Source organism: Sorex fumeus, unplaced genomic scaffold (genome assembly GCF_029834395.1).
Source record: "Sorex fumeus unplaced genomic scaffold, SorFum_2.1 ptg000083l, whole genome shotgun sequence".
NCBI lineage: Eukaryota > Metazoa > Chordata > Mammalia > Eulipotyphla > Soricidae > Sorex > Sorex fumeus.
The window spans coordinates 12,953,523-12,978,369 of record NW_026606140.1 but is presented as its reverse complement, the minus strand read 5'-3'; the positions used below and the strand labels follow the sequence as shown (position 1 = coordinate 12,978,369).

General features: G+C 56.6%; 1 protein-coding gene across 1 annotated transcript in view; it reads left to right on the top strand.

Annotated features, from left to right (window-relative positions):
* The window catches only part of FBXW8 (F-box and WD repeat domain containing 8), an 83,365-nt gene that overhangs the window by 7,913 nt on the left and 50,605 nt on the right, over nt 1-24,847 (top strand). Inside the window, exons 2-4 of the mRNA XM_056131059.1 lie at nt 2,652-2,756; nt 15,452-15,616; nt 18,113-18,201. Coding sequence (XP_055987034.1) covers nt 2,652-2,756; nt 15,452-15,616; nt 18,113-18,201 — 359 coding nt within the window. The remainder of the gene's footprint in view (nt 1-2,651; nt 2,757-15,451; nt 15,617-18,112; nt 18,202-24,847) is intronic.

Sequence of the window (24,847 nt, the reverse complement as noted above, 5' to 3'; positions counted from 1 at the left end):
GGATTGTGGGGGCCACGGCCAGGGATGCTCAGGCCGAGGCGTTGTTTCCAGGCGTTGGCCAAGGGAATAGGTGAGAAGGAAGTCACCCCGGAAGAGTGACCCTTCTGTACCAGAAGCACTGGCCCCTGACTTGTCACACTTCGTCCCTGTCACGTCCAGCCCAGAAACCAGTTTCCACGTGGCCTTGGGACCACCGGGCATCATTTTGCGGAGAGTGGCCTGGGCTTGGGTTCTGCCTGTCTGAGGACAGGGGACGCTTCTCTTGTCTCTCTGGAGCCTCCCGCTCGGGGTTCGTGGCCGTCTGGGGTGAAGGCTCGATGCGGGGCCGGGGCCGTGATGCTGGGGGTGTCCCAGCCCCCCCCAGCAGTTCCTGGACGCCTCCAGCATCACACCTGGTCATGCCTGGGGGTTGAGCCCCGGCTGGGCACATGGAGGCCTGGGTCCTCGTGCTGTGCCCCCAGCCCTGCAGTCCCCAATTCCTGCCTTCTTTTCCTGTTTCTCCTATAACTAAAATCTAGTTATAGTTTTTCTGGGACGGGGCGCACTCCTGGCAGTGCTCAGGCTTCACTCCTGACTCTGTGCCCAGGGCTCATGCCTGACTCTGTTCAGGGATCACTCCTGACTTTGCTCAGGGCTCACTTCTGACTATGCCCAGGGATCACTCTTGACTCTGCTCAGAGGCCACTACTGGCTTTGTGCCCAGGAGTCACTCTTTTTTTTTTTTGCTTTTCAGGTCACATCTGGCGATGTTCAGGAGTTACTCCTGGTTTTGCACTCAGGAATCATTCCTGGCAATGATCAGGGGACCATATGGGATGCTGGGAATCGAACCCGGTCGGCCGTGTGCAGGGAAACGCCCTACCCACTGTGCTATCGCTCCAGTCCCCCCCCCTTTTTTTTTTTTTTTGCTAGGTGTCACTCTTGACTCTGCTCAGGGATCACTCCTGGTGGGGCTTGGGGGACCATAGGCGGTGCCAGGGATCAAGGCCAGTGTCCTGCCCACTGTCCTATCTCTCCGGTCCCTCTCCTGTTTCTTTCGGTGGGTGAGTGGGCTGCTCCACCCTGACCCCCAGTCCAAGGGAGCTGCCGACGTGGACCCTTCGCAGTGGCAGAAGCTCTCCTGGCCGTAGCACAGAGATGCCAGGGCCCCTGGGCCTCTCTCCGGGGGAGCCTCGCCCTCCCTTAGGCCAGCGGGTCCCCATTACTTTTTTTAGGCACCGGCCTCTTGTGATTATACTTGCAGATTTTTTCCTGTGTTTTTTTTTCCTTCTGTGTAATGAACATTTCTCTCCTAATTTAACATTCTGTTCTTTCTTTGCTCTCCGAGAACTGTCAGCGCTTACTCTGTTTTCCACTAGAGACCCTTTCTGGCCTCCTTCATTCACTCAGCCTTGCGTGTTTTTGCCAGCGTGTTCCTGCGTGAGCCGGGTTTATCTTGACACCGAGACCCCTACAGGCACGGAAACGGGACTCCAGGGAAGCTGCTCCCTGCGCCTCGTTAGGTGTAAGCGGGGCCCCACGCTAGTGCGGAAGCATCCCGGAGCGTCCACGCCGTGCTCCACGCTCGCCCCGGGGCCCTGAGGGCACCTGAGGCTCTTCGCAGCGATGTCCCCCGAGCGAGCCGAGCCCAGCCGAGCGGTGTCTGCAGGGCAGGGCTGTCCCTGTCCCAGCACTTCCCGTGTCTGTCCCGTGTGTGCGGGCCCCGTGTCTGTCCCACGTATCCAGAACCCGTGTCTCTCCCGCGCGTGACGGGCCCCGCGTCTCTCCGTGCTCCCGCTTGTTGTGCTCCTTATCTCCCACCACCTCTTACCTCACCCCTCGTTGCTGACCCAGAGGCGGGCGAGCTCTCGTTTCTCCGGTTCGTGAGTGACGCTGGAGAAGAGCAGCTTGCTTTGTCCTGGCTCCCCGCTGCCCTGCGCATGCCCGGCACATGGGGGGTGGGGTGGGGGGGCTGCGTGCTCCCTGCGAGGGTGTCCAGCACCCTAGGGGCGGGGGACGGGCAGCAGAAACCTCCGTTTTGGGGTCATACCGATGGTGCTCAGGGCTTACTCTTCTTTATTTTTTCTTTTTGGGTCCTACCTGGCGATGCACAGTGGTTCCTCCTGGCTCTGCAGTCAGGAATCACTGCTGGCGGTGCTCAGGGGACCCTCTGGGATGCTGGGGGATGGAACCCAGGTTGGCCGCATACAGGGCAAACGCCCTTCCTGCTGTGCCATCGCTCCAGCCCCTCGGGGCTTACTCTTGACTCCGTGCTCAGGGATCACACCTGGCAGTGCTTGAGGGACCATATGGGGTGCAGGGATCGAACCTGGGTCTGCCAAGTGCAAAACAAGCACCCTGCCTCTCCGGCACCTGCGTCCACACTCTCTGCTGTGTTCGTCGCCCTCACCTTCTTCCTGATGCTGCACTTGGGGGTCCTGGACGGCCCTCCCTCGGATCGTGGGGGGCAGTGTGTCTGCAGAACTGGGGTCTGTCCCTCTGGTGTTGAGGAGCCGCGAGGGCTCTGAGCGTATTCCCGTGACACCTGGTTCTGTTGTGCGGTTTGAGCTCGGGGCCTGGTGCCCGCTCGCTGTCCACTGCCCACACGAGCAAGCACCTCCTTTCTGGGAGTGGTGAGTTTAGTGCCTCTCTCTCTCTCTCTCCCTCCCCAGAATGAAATGGATGACGTGCCCTTCTTTGACATCCAGCTGCCCTATGAGCTGGCGATCAACATCTTCCAGTACCTGGACAAGACGGACCTGGGCAGGTGTGCACAGGTGAGCTGCCATCAGCGTCCTCCGGGCAGGCTCCAGGCACCTGCAGTGACCGGCAGAAAGAATGGTGGCTTCCTGTCCAGCTCCAGCTGCGTGCGTGTGTGTGTCCTGTGTGTGTGAGACTGGGCTCTGGCAGGACCCGCCTGGGCACTGCATTGGGCTCTGGCAAGAGCTGTTACTGTCCTTGTGGCTTTTGACGCTGAGATACCAGCCCTTGGTTAGAGACACCAGCCCGAGAGTCAGCCTGGGGACAGCAACAGTGAGGTCACTTTCAGGGCTAGAGGCCACATGACCCTCATAACACCTGAGTGACTTGAGGCCACCCAGCCCAGCTCCAGGATTTGCAGACCCCCGCCTCGTGCTTACTCAGAGTCTCACCCAGGGAGCGGGAGGTGGGGGATAGTTCCCAGACCACAGGGACCCTCAGACTCATGCCCAATGGGGAGAAAATCACGCAGTGCATGGGGAAAGCCATATTCTGTGAGTGAGCAGACAGAAGACATGTCCTAGTGGGCGTCTCTCTCTTACACACACACACACACACACACACACACACACACACAGAAGGAAGGAAGGAGGGAAGGAGGAAGGGAGGGAGGAGGGAAGGGAAGGGAAGAAGGAAGGACAGACAAATGGACAAGTGAACACAGATGAGCCAGAGAACTAGCAGTGAGGCGAAGGCACTTGCTTTGCATGTGGTGGTCACCACAACTGTGGTTCAAACCCTACCCCTGCGTATGGCCCCCCAAGCACTGCCAAGAGTGGCCCCTGAGCACAGAGCCAGGTGTGGCCAGGGGAAAAACATCAAATGTGAAAAACAAGAAGAAGGCTGTTGGAAAGTGATGAAAACTAGTCAGATTTCTGCTCCAGAGCCGCTGCCTTTATGCCGAGACCACACAGGGTCCCGGCTTCCCTTCAGGTCCATTTCTATATTTTTCCTCTGCTCTCCTCCCTCTCCCTCCTCCTCTCCCTCCTCCTCCCCTTCGCTCCCCTCCTGCCCCAGTGCTCAGCCCCCCCATTCTGTGCCAGGGCTGGAGTCGCTGGCATTGCCTGGCCTTGCTGGGGCCCACCCAGGCCACCTGGGCAGTGCTGGGGGTCACCAGCGATGCACCTGCCAATGCATGGGGGGGGCAGTGCCAGAGGTCAGACCAGGATTGGCCACGGCCAGCTCCCGCCCCCTGGACTGTCTCTGCGGCCTTCTCTTGCTTTATGAAACATTCTGCTGAATGGCGGCTTTTTGGACTCCAGGAGCAGCTAGAAAGGGGGTTGGCGTTTGTGCCCGTCTCTGGGCTGCTCCTGGGAGTCACTTCCGGTGAAGCGCTCGGGCCACTCTGGTGCTGGGGTGTAGAGGGGATGAGGCGAGTTCGGGGGTCGAAGCTGGGGCCCCTGCATGCCGCGCTGCAGCCCTGAGTCCCCGCCCTGCCCCGTGTGCCGCACGCCAGCCCCTGAGCCTCCCTCGCCCAGCCCTGGCATTTCGTTGGGTTTGGGTCCCGGTTTCTGGGCCATACCTGGCTGTGTTCAGGGGCCACGCTGGGTGGTCCTTGGGAATTGTGCTGCATGTTCAGACGGCGTGCAAGACAAGCGCTCTGCCCCCTGTCGTCCTGGCCTTTGATTTTTATAATTGCGCATTACTACGGGGGGGGGGGGGGGTTGGGGACGGTCTGGCAAATAGATGCAGAATCTGGGTCGTTTTCGGGACTGACAGAAGACATTGTTCCAAGGCCAGAGTCCACTGAGCAGAAGCAGTGAGCCGGGCTCGGAGCCCCTGGGTCCCCTTCAGTGGGAGCACCGGTAGTGGCTCTCCTTTCCCCCAGGGACATCGGACTTGTTCCATTCTAACTTAACACGTTGGCTCTGCTCCCAAGAGTCGAAAACGGGTGCAGCGAAACGAGGCCGCCCTGGCTGGCTGCCGTCACTCCGGGCCCTGCACTGCGCCCGCTCACCCCGATAAGATCAGCCTCCTTGCTCCAGAGCTGCCGTGTGTGGAAGCTTTTCTCTCGACGCTGCTGTCCGCTCTCCTGCTCCGGAGAGGGCCAAGCGGCTCTCACAGCTGCCGTGGCCTCTTTTCATCCAGAGTGGCTATCAGTGGAAGATAGGATCGGGGGAGGGGGAGCAGAGAGGAATCTCCACCCGGACAATGGGCGGCATTGCAGGAGAGATTGGTTCTGCTGGTGAGATTACTCTGCAGGTGTGAGCGGTTTGACTCGCAAGACAGTGGCCCAATTGTCCGGCAGACCCCTCCCAGCTGGGGCCTGTTGGGGTTCTCCCTCCCCCACCCCGCCCGCTCGTGTTCCCCCTCAGTTTTAGCACCGCCCGAGCAAAGGGGCCCTTCTGATGTGCTCAGCGCCAGTGGGCACCGCCAGGACTTGGCCCATCCGGGCTTTTGCATGAAGAATGGCAGTGGATGACCGCAAGTGTGTGGGCTTGGCGTCATTTCTTTCAAATGAAACCACCAAAGCCGCCTTCAACTGCAGACGGCAAAGTGTGTGTGTGGGGGGGGGGGGGAAGGGGGGAGGCGGCGGAGTAGCAAGTTCACTTATTTCCAGTGGCTTATTTACTTATTTTTTTATCTTTTGCTTTTTGGGTTACACCCAGCAATGCTCAGGGCTCCCTCCTGGCTCTGCACTCAGGAATTACTCCTGGCGGTGGGTGGGGGACCATATGGGATGCTGGGATCGAACCCAGGTCAGCCGCGTGCAAAGCAAACACCCTCCCCGCTGGACTGTCAACTCCGGCCCCAGGCGTTTTTATTTTAAAACTGGGAGCAAGAGTCCTTGGACTGAGTGGAATGTGATTCTGCCTCTGAGGGGGCGCACCCTGCCCGCATCCCTTTCCCCTTTAATCTTCACCCCCTCGGGGTAGTGTGAGACCCGGCCAGCTGTCTGGCATTGGTGCTGCGAACTGGACGCGCCCTCGGAGAGAACCTGTTTGCTTAGATCTTTCTGCCAAATTGGTTCGCGGCTTGTCAGGAAGGAAGCCGGCTCGGGGCAGCCTGGGAGGCAGCCCTGGACGGACTCTGCTCAGGGCTGCTGGACAGGGACCCCTGCCTGTGAGGGGGCAGCAGAGACTCGCCACCCTCCCCACTGGAGTCCTTTCTCCCATGGACTGCTCACACTGACCTCGCCCGCGCCTCCCAGCAGGACTGTCCTCCAGAGGTCAGGGTCTCTGACATGTCTAGGGAACAGTGTGGATTCCAGATCCATAATATACAATACATGTAGTCAATGTATAAGTAAAGTAAAGTAAAGGCCCTCCCGTTGATCATCGATTTGCTCGAGCGGGCCCAGTAACGTCTCCATTGGAGACTTTGTTGTTACTGTGTCTGGCATATCGAATACTCTCGGTAGCTTGCCGGGCTCTCCGAGAGGGGCGGAGGAATCGAACTCGAGTCGACCATGTTGGCTGCATGCAAGGCAAATGGCCCTACCGCTGTGCTATCGCTCCAGCCCAGTCAATGTATAGTCATGTTAGAAATGTGATAGGTCATAAGCGCACTGGACTTCTAATCCAGAGGTTCTGGGTTCGAGTCCCGGCGGAGATGGTCACTCCCTTTTTGGGCTGGAGCGATAGCACAGTGGGTAGGGTGTCTGCCTTGCACATGGCTGACCTGGGTTCGATTTCTTCACCCCGCTCGGAGAGCCTGGCAAGCTACCAAGAGTATCTTGCCTGCACGGCAAAGCCTGGCCAAGCTACCCATGACGTATTTGATATGCCAAACACAGTAACAACAAGTCTCACAATTTGTTGTGAGACATTACTGGTGCCCATTCGAGCAAATAGATGAACAATGGGAGGACAGTGGCAGTGACAGTGACTTAAGGCCCATCTATATATAATAGGTGTATTATATAAAATATAACATATTACTTTTAATAATAAATATATTCCATTAATAATATATTTTATGTATGTATTTATATCATACATATGTATTTTGGTTAATAATATATTTTATGTATGTATTATATCATAAATCATCATGAGATACACAGTTACAAAGTTGTTCATGGTTGGTTTCAGTCATACAGTTTTCCACCACCCATCCCTCCACCAATGTCCATTTCCCACCACCAATGATTCCAGTGCCCCCCACCCCCAGTCTGCATATATAGTAGGTACTTTCTCTTTCTCTCTCTCTCCCCCCCCTTCCTCTCTCCTCTCTACTCTTCCCGGAGAATGGCTTTCCCATTTTGCTATTTACAATCTCATGCTTGTTTCTTTACTTAATTTTTAGTTGTGGGTCCATAGGACCCTGGCACTTTGAAGGAGGCTTTTTTTTTTTTTTTTTTTTGCTTTTTGGGTCACACCCGGCGATGCTCAGGGGTTGCTCCTGGCTCATGCACTCAGGAATTGCTCCTGGCGGTGCTCAGGGGACCATATGGGGTGCTGGGAATTGAACCTGTGTTGGTCATGTTGGCTGCGTGCAAGGCAAACGCCCTACCCGCTGTGCTATCACTCCAGCCCCAAAGGAGGCTATTTTTATCACTGGATAACAATGACAAAGTTGTCAGTTTCAGAATTATGACGTGGTTTGGTTTTTCTGAAAAGAGGAAGTCCGCTGTTTTATTACAGAATAGGTGATTCTGAGGGCTGGGGTTTAGGTGGTAACTAAGATTTATTTTAAATACTGTAGACATCGTTATCAATCCTTAGGAAGTAGCGGGGCCGAAGCAGTAGCACAGTGGGTAGGGCGCTTGCTTTGCACGCAGGTTACCTGGGTTGGGTCCTTGGTACCCCAAATATCCCCCGAGATTGCCAGGAGTGATCCCCGAGCACAGCTGGGTGTCTCCCCCAAGCAGCAGCAAAAACTCCTTGGATAGTAGAAGAAATCTGGGGGCGAGAGGGCCCACATTCCCATCCCCGCTTCCTTCCTGGGTGCACAGCGTCACGGTGCTTGGCTGCCGGGGGTTCCGGAGACCCGTTCACTTCACAGACTCTCGGCCTCTAGCCGTGGCTCTGTGTGACCAGCTCAGCCCACGGGAAGGGTGTCTGCGGCGTCAGCAATGCCACCCCCGGCTTCCTAGTTTCCTTGCTGCGTCACCCTAGGTGCATCTGTGTGCCCACAAGCCTCCTCGGAACCTTCCTCGTAGGACCCCCAGATGGCTTCCTGCCCATCCTTCCCAGTGCCGGAAACCGGTCTCCTCTGCTCTTCAGCTGGTATTTTGTCCTTCTTAAATTCTCACATGTATTTTAGTTGTATGTCACTTTAGACATTCCACTGAATGGTCAACAGTATTAATGCTTTTTTTTTTTTTAAGTAAAGAGAACAGAAATAACCGGAGCGCAAAAGAGAGGGGTAGGGGGGACAATATCGGGATGGAAAAAAATCTTCAAGTTCATGGCAAAGTTGATTAGTCAGAAGTAGGTGTTACCAAAGTTAAAAATACAGCCCTGCAGCTAGAACCCAGAATATTTTTGAGCCTTTTCCCCATAATTTTCATTTTGGGGCCACACCTGGCTGTGCCCGGGGTGCGGGGATATTTCAGGGTGCCAGGAATCCAGCTCGGGCCGGCCACGTGCCAGGCAAGCTCCACGCCGCTGTACTGTCACCCAGGCCCTGAACATTCGTTTGAGAATGTTTCAAGTTTCCAGGAAAATGTGACCCTGGGATCTTCCCAGACAGTGTCAGGTGGAGACTCAGTCGTAGAGGCCGCCTGTGCAGTGGCCAGCAAGGGCGCTGCCCTGCCCAGGAGTTTCCTTGAGCTCCCCAGGGTACAGTGGGCACCTCCTTTAGATCCGGGCTTGGGAGGAGCAGAGCAGAGCACCCCTAGGGGAATCCGGAGGGCCCTGCTGGCCACTGAGTACGGGGGTGGGCCCTGGGACTTGCCACAACTCTCCACTGGACTTTGTGTGTCAGAGGTTTGCCGTCTCCGAGACCGTTACAAGTCTCGTGTTGGACTGAGTGTGAGATTGCTGGGGCTGCCGGCCCAGAGGCTGGTCTTTGACGATAAATAGCGACCCTGCCCTGTCATGTGGGCCATTAAAGTCGTTCTGTGTTCAGGGTGCCCGGTGCTTCGGGGAGCACAGCCTGGGTGCCACAGACGCTTCTAGACCAGGAGTCATGCCAGCAAGTGAAGAAGGAATGGACATCCCGGGACAGAGCAGTGGGTGCCTGGGAGAAGTGGACAGCAGAGGCCAGTCTGCAGGCCCAGGTGTGAGCCCAGCGACTCTGATTTTAGGGATCCCCGTCGCCACCACGGAGTGTATGACTCCGGCCATCACCATAGCCTCCCCCCACCGCCAAAGCATGCGGGCGCGACCAGCAAGACGCAAACGTTGGCAAACGGGAGCACCAGTCGCTGCCCTGAGAGTCTTCAAATCATCACGGAAAGGGGGTGACTTGGCTGCAGCTTGGAGAAGGGGCTTTGTGGCCACAAGGAGGGCAGTGGGGGGCAGCCGGGCCACGGAAAATATCCAGATGGGAGAATTTGGTGGCCTCGCCCAGTACGGTGACAGCAGAAAGGCTGGGGCCAGGGAGGCTGCGGGGCTGGTGAGGGGAGGGAAGGAAGAGGGCCCTCTGGCAGGGAGAGGCTGCAGGAGGCCACGTGGAGGGACGTCGGCTGGACGGCTGGCGGTGGCTTCTGGCTGAGACCGCTGAAGGCTGGAAGCCCCAAGCGCCCGTCGGTTTGCGAGCGTGTTCGTGTAACTTCATCAGCTTAGCTCTCCTCCACACGGACGGTAGACTTCCCACAGCGGTAGGTGACCCATGTGAATCTTGGTTTTTTTTTCTTCTTTTTGGGTCACACCCAGCAATGCTCAGGGGTTATTCCTGGCTCTGCACTCAGGAATTCCTCCTGGCTTTCGGGGGAACCCTATGGGATGCCAGGGATGAACTTGGGTCGGTGGCGTGCAAGGCAAACACCCTCCCGCTGTGCTGTCACTCTGGTCCCAACTGACTGATGTGAATCTTCATCTGCCTGACCTGAGGGATGCGGTACAGACATTCCTTATTTTGGTGTCCATGCATATGTCTCCTAGCTCGGCGTGTGCTCCGTGCAGCCCGCACGCGCGAGGCGCTTGTCGGTCCGACGGTGTTCTCGCTGGGGTGGCGCATCCCTGTCTCCTCCTCGCCTCCCTTCCGAGTGGGAGCCACTGTGCCAGGGCCCAGGAGGGAAAAGTTGAGTGGTTTCTGAAGCCGGGAAACTGGACAAGACCATGGGGAAGTGAGTGTGGACCAGAGGGCTGAGAGAGAGAGAGAGAGAGAGAGCGTGAGCCACGGGGGCGGGAAGGAAACCCGGGGTGCAGGGTGCCCTGGAGCCCCTGGGGTGGAGTTTCACCCATAGGAGGCTTGAGAAGCGCATTTGGAGTCAGCTGCCTGGGGACAGGGTGGGGGGGGGGTCACAACACGTGGGTTCCGGAGCACTGGGAGAAGGGATTGGGGCCAGGAAGCCTGGGTGCAGCTGTGCAGATGCCATGTGTTGGGTGTGTGTTGGGGGGTGGGCTTACGGCAAGAACAATGACACTTTCCCCCCTGTGCTGGGCCTCCCTGGTAACCCTAGTCCAGACAGAATTAATAAAGCCAATTTCTGAGCCAAGAGTGAGTGCATGCGTGCGTGCATGCGTATGTGTGCGTGTGTGCGTGTGTGTGTGTGTGTGTGAGAGAGAGAGAGAGAGAGAGAGAGAGATGCTACAATTCACAGTCGTGCCATAAAGCAGAATGCTGGAGACACTTTTATTAGCGTAGTCTTGCAGCTGAGGCCCGCTCCATGGGGTTCGTACCGAGTAGACCGTTCCAAGTTCCAGTCGGGGTACAGTAAAGCCTGACCATCAGGCCTTTGAAAAATCCAGTTGGTTTTTTTTTTTCCCCCAGAGTTATATTCTGTGACTTTTATAACTTAAGGAATCAAAACTATGAATTTCCTCTTTGGTAAACTCTAGATTTCACTTGCGGAAATTTAAATGGGTGTTTCTCTTGTCAACACTTCCTTGGGTAGTGAAAGACTCTCCCAAATCCTGGTGTGTGTGTGTGTGGGGGGGGGGTTTCCTTTAAAAGAAGGTACAAAAAGCACCTTCCTTTAGCATTTGCTAAAGAAATTGTTGGCATTTGTAAGTCTACAACTGTACCTCATGGTGTTTAATAAAAATAAAAAGGTAAAAGGTAAAGGCCCTCCCGTTGATCGTCGATTTGCTCGAGCGGGCCCAGTAACGTCTCCATTGGAGACTTTGTTGTTACTGTGTCTGGCATATCGAATACTCTCGGTAGCTTGCTGGGCTTAAAAAAAAAATTGTTGGCACCTTTTGGTGTATAATACCTAATTATAGGTACAACCCTGTTCCCTCTTTTGGGGAAGTAATTCTCAGTTCTTGCTTTTTTTTTTAATTTTTATTTTATAAAACGCTAAGTGATTTCTTGTTTGTCATCCAGGATTTAAGCTTTATCCCTCGTGTGATTTCCTATGGAACAAGTGCTGTGACTGAGGGGCCGTGGGGGAGATTGTCCTCCAGACGATCACCATCCTGTAGCCCCCCACAAGACCTCAGCTTGTGTTGGTCGAAGCCGCGCTGCCTTCTCTTCAGAGCTGACGCGGAAACCTGTTCCAGCTGCCTGGTGGTTTTATCTTTTTAATTTGGGGGCCATACCCGGCAGTACTCAGGGCTGACTCTTGGCTCCGTGCTCAGGGATGGCTCCTGGTGGGTGTGTTCTCCCAGGCTGGGCCTACACCGCGCCAGACGGGGCACAGACATTCCTCGCGAATGGGACCGCTCTTCTCGTTCTGCCAGTGGGCCCCTCTCTTCTCCCCCGCCCTGGTGCCTTGCTCGCAGTGGGGGCGTTCAGGGGTGTGGACCCCCGCCCGATCCCGCTCTTGCCGCTCTCCCCTGGCCCCGTGCATGACGGTGAGCGGGCTTTGGGGTCATCTGATACGGTGGACAACCCTCGCTCTGTGGGACCCTCCCCAGGTCTCGTTCTCTTGGGCCGGTCTCTCGTTGGCGGTTGGGGGGGGCATGCCTGGCGGCGGTGCGTGTTGCCGTGCCTCAACCGGTCCTTGGTGGTGCCCCTGGAGCGCTCCAGGTCGTCCTGTCAGGTGCCTGAGGCACCCTCTGGGGTGCTGGGGCTCGAATCCTGGTCCGCTGCATGCAAGGCAAGCACCCAACCCACTGAACTATCTCTGGCGCTATGGCCCAACTTTTATTTTTTTGCTTTTTGGGTTACACCTGACAATGCACAGGGGTTGCTCCTGCCTTTGCACTCAAGAATTACTCCTGGTGGTGCTCGGGGACCCTATGGGAGGCTGGGAATCGAACCTGGGTCAGCTGCGTGCAAGGCAAACACCCTTCCCGCTGTGCTATTGCTCTGGCCCCTGTGGCCCAACTTTTAGAGGCCTGATGTAGTGGTGACGCTTCTGAGAGGCTTTTCTGCTTTCATCTGTTTTCCTGCCCTCTGGTTGCGTGGTGCTCTGTGGGGGTGGCCCCTGGAGTGGTGGTACTCATAGCCTGGGTGTGGGGCCCGCTTGCCCAGTCACACCCTCTGCCGGGGCTGATCACGCTCGTGATCGCCGGAGCTGGGGCCCATCCGCTTCATCGTGGCTCACACATGCTGGCGCCCATGCCATGGTCGTCGCACTCTCCACGTGCCATGCTGCCAGGGACCCAACTGGCAGCCTCCTGCCTGCCGCCTGTGGCTGTGCTGGACCCAGATGCCCCATGCTCGGGCTCTGGAATGGGCACTTAGCGCAGCGCTTGAGGAAATGCACCAGTGCCTTGAATTGGCACCAGTGTGCGTTGCGTTTGGAGTCTCCAAAGATGCTCATCACTCAGCAGCTCCCTAGGACAGCAGCGCGGCCTTGTAGCTTGTTTTGAGACCACAGAATCTTAAAAAATCCTGCTCTTTGTCCGGGGCCATTGTTGTGCTCCAGCCCGAGTGCAGGGGTCGACACCAAACTCTCCCCTCCAGCGTCCCTGGCCTTGGCCCGTGCACGGGTGTCTATTGTGAGCAGATGGAGCTGGGAAGTGGATGAGCCTTGCTGGCCTCAGTGCCCAGCAGATGCCTGGACTGGCTGGTGACCTGAGCCAGCATTCTCCCGCGTCTCCTGCCGGCCGCTGGCCTTCCGAGCGGGTTCCCCTTGCAGGGAGAGTTCAGGAACCGCCAAAGCTCCGGGAAGCGGCGTCTCGGATCTGATCGGCAATGGCTCTCTCTCTCTCTTAAAAGCTCTGAGAAGTCTGGGGAGGAATCCTACTGAGTGGATTCAGGGGCCACACGTGGGAGAGAGACACCTGTGGGCTCTGTGCTCGGGGGTCACTCTGGAACCACATGGTGCCGGGTCAGAAGCCAGGCCTCTTGCATGCACAGCCTGTGCCCAGCCTGCCGAGTTGTCGCTGCAGCCTGCTTCCTGGTTTTCTTTAAATCCATTTCCCAGTGCCATGTGATCATGGAATCTGCTTTTCTCAACTCGGAAGCTTGAACCCATCCCGTTTAAGGCGGGCACGATGTCACTTTGATACACGATGTACCGTGGCATCCTGACCACCTGCAGGTGGACAGGCTGTCTCTGTGCCCAGGACCGGCTCAGCTGTGGGTCAGGCAGGCCAAAAGCAAGACCGTGGAGCCGGAGAGAAAGCCGGGCAGGCAGGGCACCTGCCTCGCGTGCCGCCAGCCTGGGTTCAATCTCCAGCACGCCATATGGTCCCCCCCGCACTGCCAGGAGTAAGCCCTGAGCACAGCCGGGCATGCTTCCTCCCCGCCTCCTGAAAAAAACACCGTGCCTTAGGGGCTTCACAGTGGACACTGCAGGCTGCGGCAGCATCTTCCTGCTCTTCACGTGCACCCCCACCCCCCGCCCCCAGCGCCAACGAGGGGTTGTTTCCCTGATGCCCTTCCGGCCAGGATGGGACCACCACATGAGTAAGTGGCTCTGTACCCGGTGACCCATGGAGGCCAGTGACAGCACCCACGTCGTCCTGCGGCGGGTACTAGTGGTTTCCTGCAGGCGCTGCCCCCCGCCCCATCCTGGGCAACTCTCTTTCTTTCTCTGAGTGTTTTGATGACTAACATGTGAAGTGACTCGATGATCTATCCAGGCGAGGCAGCTATGCAGGGGATGAGTGAACTGGGCCCCTGAGGTGGTCCAAAACGCTGGGTGTGGGAGGACGGTGGCAGGTGCCGGGAGGTCTTCAAAGGTTAGAAAGCTGAGAAAGTGAAGTGGGATGTCGGGACTGAGGATGTGGCTCAAGTGGCATAGCACACGCATCGCATGTTCACGGCCCCGGCTGTGATCCCTGGCACTAAATGCCCCATCGCCACCCCCCAGCTCGGGCGGATCCCAAAGCAGAAAAAAAAAAAAAGAAACCCAAAAAACCCCAGATAAATAAAGGGATCCTGAAGGGTGATGAACACCAAATTGAGGTCACTTTTTTTTTTTTGATTCACTGTGAGATACAGTTACAAAGCTTTCATGTTTGAGTTTCAGTCATACAGTGATCGGACACCCATCCCTCCACCAGTGCACATTCTCCACCACCAATGTCCCCAGTAACCCCCCCTTCCCAACCCCCTCCCCGCCTCTATGGCAGACAATCTCCCTCTTGCTCTCTCTCTACTCTTGGGCATTACGGTTTGCAATGTAGATACTGAGAGGCCATCACGTGTGGTCCTTTATCTACTTTCAGCACACATGTCCCATCCCGAACGATCCCTCCAGCCATGATTGACTCAGTGATCCCTTCTCTGTTCCAGCTGCCTTCTCCCCCAGCTCATGAGGCAGGCTTCCAACTATGGGGCAATATTCCTGGTCCTTGTGTCCGCTGTATTGAGGTCACTGTTGGGGATATCTTGGACCGTGAGCCTTGAACCATGCGAGTCTGGGGAAAAGTTAACTTGGACCATTTTGGGTAGCCCACTCGTGGCTTTGATAGAGGAGCAGATTTTTGGAGCCCGCGATCCCACCATCCTGTAAGTGAGCCCCCCGGAGCACTCACTCCTGCCTTCCTGCCTGCGAGGCTGGCAACATGGGGTGCACGCGCACCTTGCCTCCGCTCTGTCTCCCTCAGTTTACCCAGCGGCACGCACAGCCTGGGCCGAGCATCCATCTCTTCCCCAAGTTAGGCTTGGGAGACAAAACACTAGCAGGCGCTTCCTCTGGGTGCTGTGGGAGTTGAAACCCGGCCCAGACAAAACATTCGTTTCCCCGACTGTCAGAACTCCGATCCTGGTTCCCAAGCTGGAGTTTATTTTGTATTGAAGTGGTGTGTGTGTGTGTGTGTGTGTGTGTGTTTTAACCTATACACTCAAATCTGACGTTCCCATCTAAAGTGAGATCTTGAATATTTCCTCGAACCGGGAGTTTTGTGTCACGGATATTTCCTTAGAGCCTTTTCTTACCGAGACCTCCCCTTGCCAACTCTCCAGGGTAGAAATGTTAGTTTCTGTTGGGAGAAAAACGGCAGTGCTCTTCTGAAACACGTATATTTCCGCCTCTTATGTATTTGTGTTTTTCTTTCATCTGTTACATAATGCTCTCACCGGGCAGTCTCAGATGCGGCATGCGCAGGGAGTGCCACGGTTTTGCAATCTTGAAAGAGAAAACGAGGAAACATTTGCTTGTCGTTTTTTTTTTTTTTTTCCAGCTCGGAGTGCTTCGATAATGAGCCATTTTATCCTGCCATCAACCCGGGGCGAGCCGAAAGGTGTTGATTGATTTCTGGATGACAAGGGGCCTCTCTAATTGCCGGATCTGACATTTGTGGCACTTGTGCTGTTTTAGGTGAGCAAGACGTGGAAGGTGATTGCAGAAGACGAAGTGCTGTGGTACAAGCTGTGTCGGCAGGAGGGGCACCTGCCCACCAGCAGCATCTCCGACTACTCCTGCTGGAAGCTCATCTTCCAGGACTGCCGCGCCAGGGAGCACACGTTAAGAACCAACTGGAAGGTAGGCTGCGGCCAGCGCCGTACCTGGAGGAGAACAGTCTCTCTGGACACAGGGCCCCGAGCCAGGCACACCCCGCCTGCCCGCCCGCCCACCCACTACAGCCTGCGCCTCACTGTGCAAAGCTGCAAAGCGGGGAGCCCAGGAGACGGGGAGCCTGGCTCAGCCGCCGGGATCTGTTTCCCATCTCACTCACCACTAGAATATCTGTTCCCACTTCCTTTTCCTTTCTTTTTTCTTTCTTTGCTTTTTGGATCACACCCGGCGATGCACAGGGGTTACTCCTGGCTCTGCACTCAGTAATTTCTCCTGGTGCTCAGAGATGCTGGGGATCGAACCCGGGTCAGCCGCGTGCAAGACAAACACCCTCCCCACTGTACTATTACTCCAGCCCCTCTTTTTAATTTTTTTTTAAATTCACTTTTGCTTTTTTTCTGGGCAGTGGGGGTGAGGGTGGCACCTGCGGTGGTGGTCATCAGGGCTTAGGGACCCCCTAGGGTGCCAGAGATCCAACCTGGGTTGGGCACGTGCTGAGTATGTGCCCTCCCTGCTGAACTATGGCGGCTCCTTTTAAATCTTCATTGTTTTTTATTTTAATTGTTGTGGGGCGGCCACACCTGGTGTCTGCAGGAGGTGAGGGGGAGCAGGGGTCCATCCCAGAGCCTCAGACACACCCTGTGCGTGCCCTCCCACTGGTACCGTTTCCTGGGTCCCGCCCTCCCCGCCTCTCCTTCATCCTGTTGTTCTGGGGTGGGGAGAGCAGGTTAGGACTGGGGGTGCCTGTTGCTTCCCTGCTGCAGAGTTCAGTCCCTGCCCCTTCACTTCATTAACTCCCAGGGTGACCCCAGAGCAGAAGCACCACCGGGCCGGCCGCATGCAGGAGGAGCCGCACCCTCTCATTCTGTCCCGGCAGAGGCCCTTGAGGGTCTTTGAGTCTGTCTCCGCTTCCCCCTTTTGACCTCCTGGCTCCCGTTCACCCCATCTATCACTTCCCGGTGGCCACTGAAATATTAAGAATATTAGGGTGCAGCCCCGGTTCGCACAGGGTGGTGTCTCGGTGGGAACGAGCTGTCCAGAGCAGGGGTCATGGTGGGTGCAGGACAGCGAAGCCACCACCCCCTCCAGCACTGTGTGCTGCTACAACCCCCTCACTGACCAGTGCCGCAGACCTGGGTGCCTCGTCCTGTCGCCCCACGGCTCCCAAAGGACAGGGCAGCTCCTCGCTTGGGGTTCCTCAGCTGGACACCGGCAGCTGCTGGGGCTGGGCCACGCTTGGTGGGAGCAGCCACCTCGGCCTCCTCCCATTAGGGGCCAGGATCTGCCTCTGCCCGTCGCTGTGATGGTGCAGGGTCCCCAGACACGGCCAGATGTTCCCGGGCCCACTTGGTCCCAGGTTGAGGCTTGCCTTTGGTGGAGGGGGATGTGCAGCGATGTTCCTGCTCTCCGACCCCTCATCCCCCACCCCGTCTCGGGACTTGGTCGAGAGACTGCACAGCCGGCAGTTCTGGGCCGGGTGGGAGGGAAGCGCTCAGCCTTGAGAGTGGGGCCCTGGGGAGTCGAAGCCTGTGCGGTGTGGCACAGGCTCCCTTGCAGACGTCAGGTGAGGTGCTGGGAAGCCCAAGGCAGCAGTTAAGCAAAGAGAAAAAAACGGGGGGGCTGGAGCGAGGGCACAGCAGGGAGGGCGTTTGCCTTGCATGCGGCCGACTGGGGTTCGATTCCCAGCATCCCATAGGGTCCCCTGGACACCGATCAGGCCCTGACAACCAGGACGGGGCACTGGCCCCACACCCAGCTTTCTGTTGGCTCAAGAAAAAAAAAAACAGCAGCTTGGTGGCACTGAGTTGGACCCTGTCACCCGCATGCTGCTGTGAAGTCAGACGTCTTGGAGCGTCTCTGCACCCTTCACGTCCGCCAGCCCCGGCTCCTTGCCTTTGTATTCTGCCAGGTTTCTCTTCATTTTTAAAAAATCAGGTTGCGTTTGAACCGATGCTGCTTCTCATGGTACCAGTAATTGAAAAGTTACAGACTGGCAGAGAGTGGGAAATCCGTCCCCTCTCCCCTCTCCCCTCCTCTCTCCCCACTTGCCTCTGGCTGCCCCCAGCGGATCCGCTGTGGTCTGGGCTTTAGGGTTTGCTGTAAATACCATTTCTACGAGCCTCTGTTCTTTCTGCTAGAAATAATGTCTTTGGTTCTGTCTTCCCCCCTGACCCCTGCCTCTTGTTTTATGTTTGTTTGTTTAATTACCTTTTTATTTTCTCCAAAGCTAAGAGGTGGTTAGCGCGTAAAATATCACGAACCTCCCCCTGCTCTGAAGTGGCCTCAATTTGGGAGTGTCTCATTCATTCATCCTGTGCCTCTGGCCTGGACCAGGGGCCAGCCCGCGAACCGAACCCGTCCACTTCCCCCTTTGTCCATTTGTCTGGACTGTGGGAGGTGTGGGCCGGAAGCGAAGGCGCAGCCCCGTGGAGAGCGTCAGCGCGTTCCCCTCTCCTCTCGCAGAAACGCCGAGGTGCCGTGAGCGAGCTGGAGCACATCCCTGACGCGGTGCTGTGTGACGTGCACTCCCATGACGGCGTCGTCATCGCCGGGTAAGCCACCGCTCATGCGCCCGTCCCTATCTTCTGGGGAGAACTGCCTGCACCCCTCCACATGTGGCCCCGTTCACTGAACCCAGGAAAGGCCCGGCCTTGGGGGGGGGGGGCGCTGGAGAGTTCTGGAAGGTTCTGTCCCGTTTGTCTCCATGCATCTCCTTGTTGGTAGATCAGTCTCATAGTGGGTTGTGTTAGATGTTCATTAAGGCCAAGGGCCTCTCCTTTATGAAGACATGGAAAAAGTCCAACAGGAACTGTTGGTCCAAGCAGGAAGCTGTTCTTTTGCCCCGTTCTGAAGCCATCGTAAGGGGAAAGGACCATGGCTGTACACATCCTCCCGCTCGTTCATTGCCAGCACGGACCCGCTCCTGACCCTCTCCTGAAGTTGGCTCTGCGTTTCCCTCAGGGCCAAGAAATATAATTTTAGCCTCTTTAGAGTCTCTTTCAAAAACCGCTCTCACGAGTTCCTCGTGTTTTATCACCGGCGGGTTTAGGGTTTGATGGGGACCATGGAGATCAGCTTCCCTTTGGGACTAAGATGCTGCCTTGAGCCACAGTGTCAGACGGGATGCCGAGTGCCATGGGAGAGGTGCTGATGTCTCGCCTGGCTTCAGAGAGTGCAACCAGTGGAGGTTCCTGCCGGGAGGAGGAAGATCTCGTGAGCTCAACATTTCTGAGCCGGCCAGTCCTTTTCTTTAAAGAAAAAAGAGGCACACTGGGGCCGGAGCGCTAGCACAGTGGGAAGGGCGTTTGCCTTGCACACAGCCAACCTGGGTTCAATCCCTGGCGTCCCATATGATCCCTGAGCACCGCCAGAAGTAATTTCTGATTGCAGAGCCAGGAGTAAGCCCTGAGCATTTCGGGGTATGACCCAAAAAGCCAAAAAAAAAAAAAAAACCCGCATTGAAGAAGCATGTCTAATAAAGCATTGTTCGAATAAAATTCCAAGGAGATTTCTCTAACATCTTCTGGCACACAGTTCTTAGGAAAAAGTCTTTTTTTGTTTTTGTTTTGGGGCCACACCCGGCAGTGCTCAAGCTTATTCCAGATTCTGAGCTCAGAAATTACTCCCAGTGGGCTCAGGGGACCATATATGGTGCCGGGAATTGAATCCAGGTCGGCTGTGTACAAGGCAGGCACCCTACCCTCCGTATTATTGCTCCAATCCCCCAGAAGAAATCATTTTGCTTTGGACAAGAAATACCAGGTGCTTGGGGCTGGAGTGATAGTACGGTTGGTAGGGTATTTACCTTGCATGCAGCCAACCCGGTTTCGATTCCCAGCATCTCATTGGTCCCCTGAGCACCTCCAGGAGTAATTCCTGAGTGCAGAGCCAGGAGGAACCCCTGAGCATCGCCGGGTGTGACCCAAAAAGAAATACCACGTGGCATATTTCCCTTCTGGCTGGAACCCTTCCTCTGGGCAGCTGGTTTAGACGGACTTTGATGGGAAGCGCTGACTTTCTCTCCGCCCCGGCTGAGCTGGCCTTCAGGCTGCTGACCCTTGCTGGCGAGTGGGACCCGAGCCATCCTGCTTCCTGGCTTCCTTTGCACCAAAGTTCTGAACTTCCCTGGAACCCCGAAAGCTCCTTGGACCCTTCTGGCTCCAAGGCTCCCTCTCAGAAGGCACCTGGGGACAGAATTGTGCCCGCACCCCGGGAGCCGGGAGTCTGAGTTGAAGAGGGGGCTTGGCGCAAGCCTAGGGTCCGGCCTGCCTCCTCCTCCCAGCCCTCCGCTCCCTGGGGGTCAGCTGGGCGATCAGGCCTGGAGCAAAGTGATGCTGGAGTCAGGCCATCGATTGGCTGCAACTTGATCTGCGGGTCGAGAGGCTCCTGGCGGTCCCTCTCAGAGACCCTCCCATGCGGCTCCCGGCAGATGTTTCAGTTGCGCTTCTGTGTGCAGCATCTTGTGTTCATCATTAAAGTTTCATCTGGCGGTTACGATGCTTGTTTTCTGGGTCAGAACTTGAATCCCTTTTCATTTGAGACAGCGGTGTTTGTGGTTGCCTCATCCCCAATCAATGTTGTGTTTACCCACCCGGCTCTCTCCGAGGGGCTTTTTAAAGAGACAGTGGCCGCTGCGCCCTGTCTGGCTCGGGCTCTGACCTTTCCCTTGCTCGGCTTATTTGACTGCTTCCCTTTCTGATTCTCTCTCTCCCCTGTTGTCTCTGTCTCTCTCTCCCTTCCCCCCCCCACACACACAAACGGAATTTGGAAGTTTACTTTTCTGCGTTTTTGCTTTGCAGTATGTGACGTGGAGTTGATTATAGCAGCAGGGTGGGAAACCGGCTTCGGGGCTCCCTGGGCTTCCATCTCCCAAGGCTTCCGTCGGGGTCTGGAATTGTGCTGCTGACGCCTGGGTGCGTTCTCACTCTGGCTGGCCCCTGAGTGGGCATTTCTCCTCTCTGCCTCCCTCCTCATCTTTTCACATAGAACCAGAGTGCCCCTAGAGTGCCCACACACTCACCCACCCGGTAGGGTGGCCAGGCCCCTGCCGACAGGCCCCCAGGGCTTTGGGGCTCACTGGTCTCTGCCCTCCTCAGACCCTCAGGGAGGGTTTCCACTTTCTCTCTCTTCATCACTATCCCCGGCCGCCTTGGGGTTCGCCCTCACTGCTCTGCTTAGTTACTTCTGAGCATATCTTGTTTTACTTCACTGAAAGGTAATTCAGGTACTGTAACATGTGCCCGCTTCAACTGCTCATGAGTTTCAGCAGGTTCACCAGATGTGGACGCAAACCACTCTCCACCCAGAACATTTCATGCCCCTCAGAGAGCTCCCTCCCTCCCCTCCCTCCCTCCCCTCCCTACCCCTTCTCACTTCCCTCCCCTCTTCCCCCCCTTCCTTTCTATTTGTTTTGGGGGGCACACCTGGTGATGCTCAGGTCTTACTCTGGCTCTGTGCTCAAGGATCACTCCTACTAGGGCTTGGGGGACCAAACCAGGCTTGGCCACAGGCAAAACAAGCCCCCCCCCCCCCACACACACACACACTGTACTGTTGCTCCAGCCTCACACCCAGCCCCATCTTGACGGCCTGCCCCAGGGTGGTCTCCTCCTCTGGCCAGTTGTGCGTACTGCCCACTGCCCACTCCTGCCCAGCGCATCTCTGCAGCTCCCAGGACCACTGATGATGAGGTCCTGATTTTCCCCGGAACATCATTTGATACGGCTATTTCACTTTGAAATAATTTTTATTATTTATTTATTTATATATTTGTTTTTGGGGTCACACCCAGCGATGTACAGGGAATTACTCCTGGCGGTGCTCGGGGGACCCTATGGGATGCTGGGAACCGAACCCGGGTCTGCCACGTGCAAGGCAAACGCCCTCCCCCCCACCCTGTGCTATCACTCTAGCCCCAATTTTAACTTTTTTAAGCATCCACATTATTTTCTTCTGAATTGCTGCGGACTGTTAATTTTGGGGTGTGGGAGCCCGAGTGACACCAACTGCACATGTTTATCATAAAAACTCTCAATTCCAGTCCTGTGTGCAGTGGCAAAGTCCTCCCGTCGTCCTGCCACAGTTGATCGGTTCTGGGCTCGGTTCCCACAGGTGGAGCCCATGGCTTGGGGGGATCAATCTTTTCTGTTCGCCAGATTGAGACTGTGTGACCTCTCCAGAGCATCCCTGCCTGCGTCCGGAGTCATAGCCCAGTTTGTCCGGCCCAGCCCTTCCTCCTGTCCTCCTGACCACCCCCCCCGCCCCCGTCAGAGCTGGGGCCCTTCTGCATCTTCCCACGGGCCCTAGGCACCTGCACTCGCCACAGCAGCTTTGGGCCGCCCAGGGCCTTTCCCGCCACTTTCTCTCTCTCTCTCTCTCTCTCTCTCTCTCTTTCTCTCTCGCCTTATTTGGCTCCATGGAAATGATACAGAGCATTCCAGAAGGTTCCAGCACTCATCTCCTCTTTGCTCTTGAGAGCAATGGTTTTGTGTTGGTGTTGCCCCAGCAGTGCCTGGGCTGCTCCCTGAGCTGCTGGGGAACTGCAGTTTGTTCGGATGTGACTACACATCCCAATTCTCCCTCTGCAGTTCCAGCTTAAGTCTGTCCTTTCTCTGCGGGGTGGAACTTCTGTTGGGAGCCGATCGTCCACCCCGCCCCCCACCCCACCTCAGCCTGGCTCGCGTGCGCATTCTCTCTCTCTCTCTCTCTCTCTCTCTCTCTCTCTCTCTCTCTCTCTCTCTCTCTCTCGGGGCTGGGCCACTACTGCCTGTTCTCAGAGGCCCAGAGGCGTCTTCCCCACGTGCATGCCGTGTCCTGTGGACGGGGTCCCTGCTCGTCAGCGACCAGGAAGCACGGCTGTCCTCTGTTCTGGTTTGTCGTCTTTCCTAGAACTTTCCTAGAAAGTGTTTCCAACGAAGCGTTTCTCCCTGAGGAAACAGGCCCTGTGAGCTGAAGTGAGGGCGGCATCTGTCTGTCTGTCCATCCTGTGCTGCAGACTCAGAACTGTTCTTACTCCCCACTCTGCCCTGGCCGAACCGTGAGTTGGCCTGGTGTAGGGGGGTGGGGGGTGCTCAGGTAAAGCTCAGCCAGAGAAGGTCATTCCTGGGGGCTCCCTGGAGACCCGGGCCCCCTCCACTCACCCCCAGCTTCTCTCAGATGCCCGAGGGGGTGTGTGTGGTGGGGGGGTAGGGAGCTGGGCCATCAACTCCCCTCCTGGCCCCTGGAGACCCGTGACCCTGCGTGGTCTCTGCCGGCCCTATTCTCCAGACGGCCATCGCCCCTCGCAGCCTGCAGAGGTATCAAGCTCCTCAGGGGCTGGAGAGTCAGTGCAGCACTGGCCTTGCATGTGGTTGACCCGGGTTCGATCCCCGGCTTCCCATACGTTCTCCCAAGCACCACCAGGACTAGCTGCTGAGTGTCGAGCTAGGAATGACGCCTGAGCATCCCTGAGTGAGCCCCCAGCCCTCCCCACCCCCCCAAAAAATCAAGCATCTCTTTGGGCAGGGCTTCTCCCCTCCACATCCTCAGTGGCTTTCTCCCTCAGGCGACCTCCCTCACCAGGGTGCAGTTCCCACATGTGCCAGGAGGAGCCAGGACTTCGGCTTGGCGCTCCCCTCAGAGGGCATCACTGGCCCGTGCAGGATCTCGGCTCTTCTCTACCTGAGAAGGGTCCCGGGCACTTCCTCTCCTCTCTGTCCTCCGGGGTGTGGACCTACGGCTTAGACCGGAAGTGGGATCTGCTCTGAGTTTCAGCAGCTGAAAGATGGCACTTCCCACGCTCTCCTTATTTCAAGCGTGTAGACAAAAGATGGAGCGACCTCTGGATTCCTGTGCGACTCTTCGAGACCATGGGTGTGCTGCGGGCGCCCGTGCGGGAAACGAGTTTGTTTAGACAGATGACGCCCCTCTCAGGTTCTTACTGAGGACACGCTTTCTTGTGGTCTCCTTGAAGGAAAACAGAACAAAACAAAAAAAAAAAACGCCTTTTGTCTTGACCGTTTTCCTCGCAGCCTGACTTTGGATAGATTTTGTGCCGCTGCCGATGATGACAGCGGATGGTTTCCCATAAGGAATTCGATCCGTAGCCGTTAGGGACCTCCTGTTAAAAATACTTGAGAATTTTCTGTATTTCGTTTTCTGCCACGAGGCGGCCGTGCCCTTCTGGTAAATAAGTCTGAGGTAAGGTATCGATAAGCGCCTCCAGGAGAGCGCGGCATTCATTACCGCCGTCACGGCGGAGCTGCAGAACGCCCCGCATAAACACTGGTGAGCTCATGACTGCATTTACCCGTCTCCCGTCTCGGGCTCTCCAAGGGACGCCAGGCAGGGCCTCAGCTCCAGGGGCCCTGCATGAGCGTCAGCGACTCCGGCGCTATTGATTGTGATTAACCAAGATGTATGGAAAACAGTTTTAAGTGTGCAGTGCATCTCTCTCGTAGGGTCCATTAAGAGCTTCATCAGTTTTCAATTGATGCGTCTTGCGCTTGCCCGGGCTGTTTGCAGCGGTGCATTTCCACGGAAAGACGGGGCTGCGGGCTGGGCTTCATTTTGTTAATTGCATCATACGACGCAGTCGTGTTTCATCGAAAACAGTAAATACTCTCGATTCCATTGATCTGTCGTCTTCGGCGCTCCTGAGGAAAGGAGGGAGTGGCGTGACCAGTTTCTCGGGCTTCTGCACGTTCAGTCAGTGAGGTGTCTTGAAACGGGGTCTCTGCACTTTGAGGGTCGTGCTCTTCCCAGTCGCCCCTTAGACTTTTGCTTGTGGTGGGGCCACACCTGGCAGTACTCAGGGCTGGCTCCTGGCTCTGAGCTCGGGGGTCGCTCCGGGAGGGCTCAGGGGATTGTATGGGGTGCCGGGGATCAGACCTACATCAGCTGCGTGCCAGGCAAGCGCCCTACCTGCTGTCCCGTTGCTCCGGGCTCAAGTCCGTAGACGTCAAAGCACTTCCGCCTCCTGAGCTTAAGCCTGCAGGTTCGTTTGCTCCCCACTGGCTGCGCCCAGGTGTGTACTGGCCCCCAGCCTCTGCCCGGGCCAGGAGGCACATCCTTGGCTTGAGAGGACCAAGAGGAGAGGAGGGGAAGGCAGGACGTTCCTGGCTGTGAGACGGGGCGGGGGAAGGGCAGAGCCAACACCGGAACCCAGGCGGGGCCAGGGGCTTCCCTCCCGCATGCAGAGCCGACTGGGTTATTCAGCCG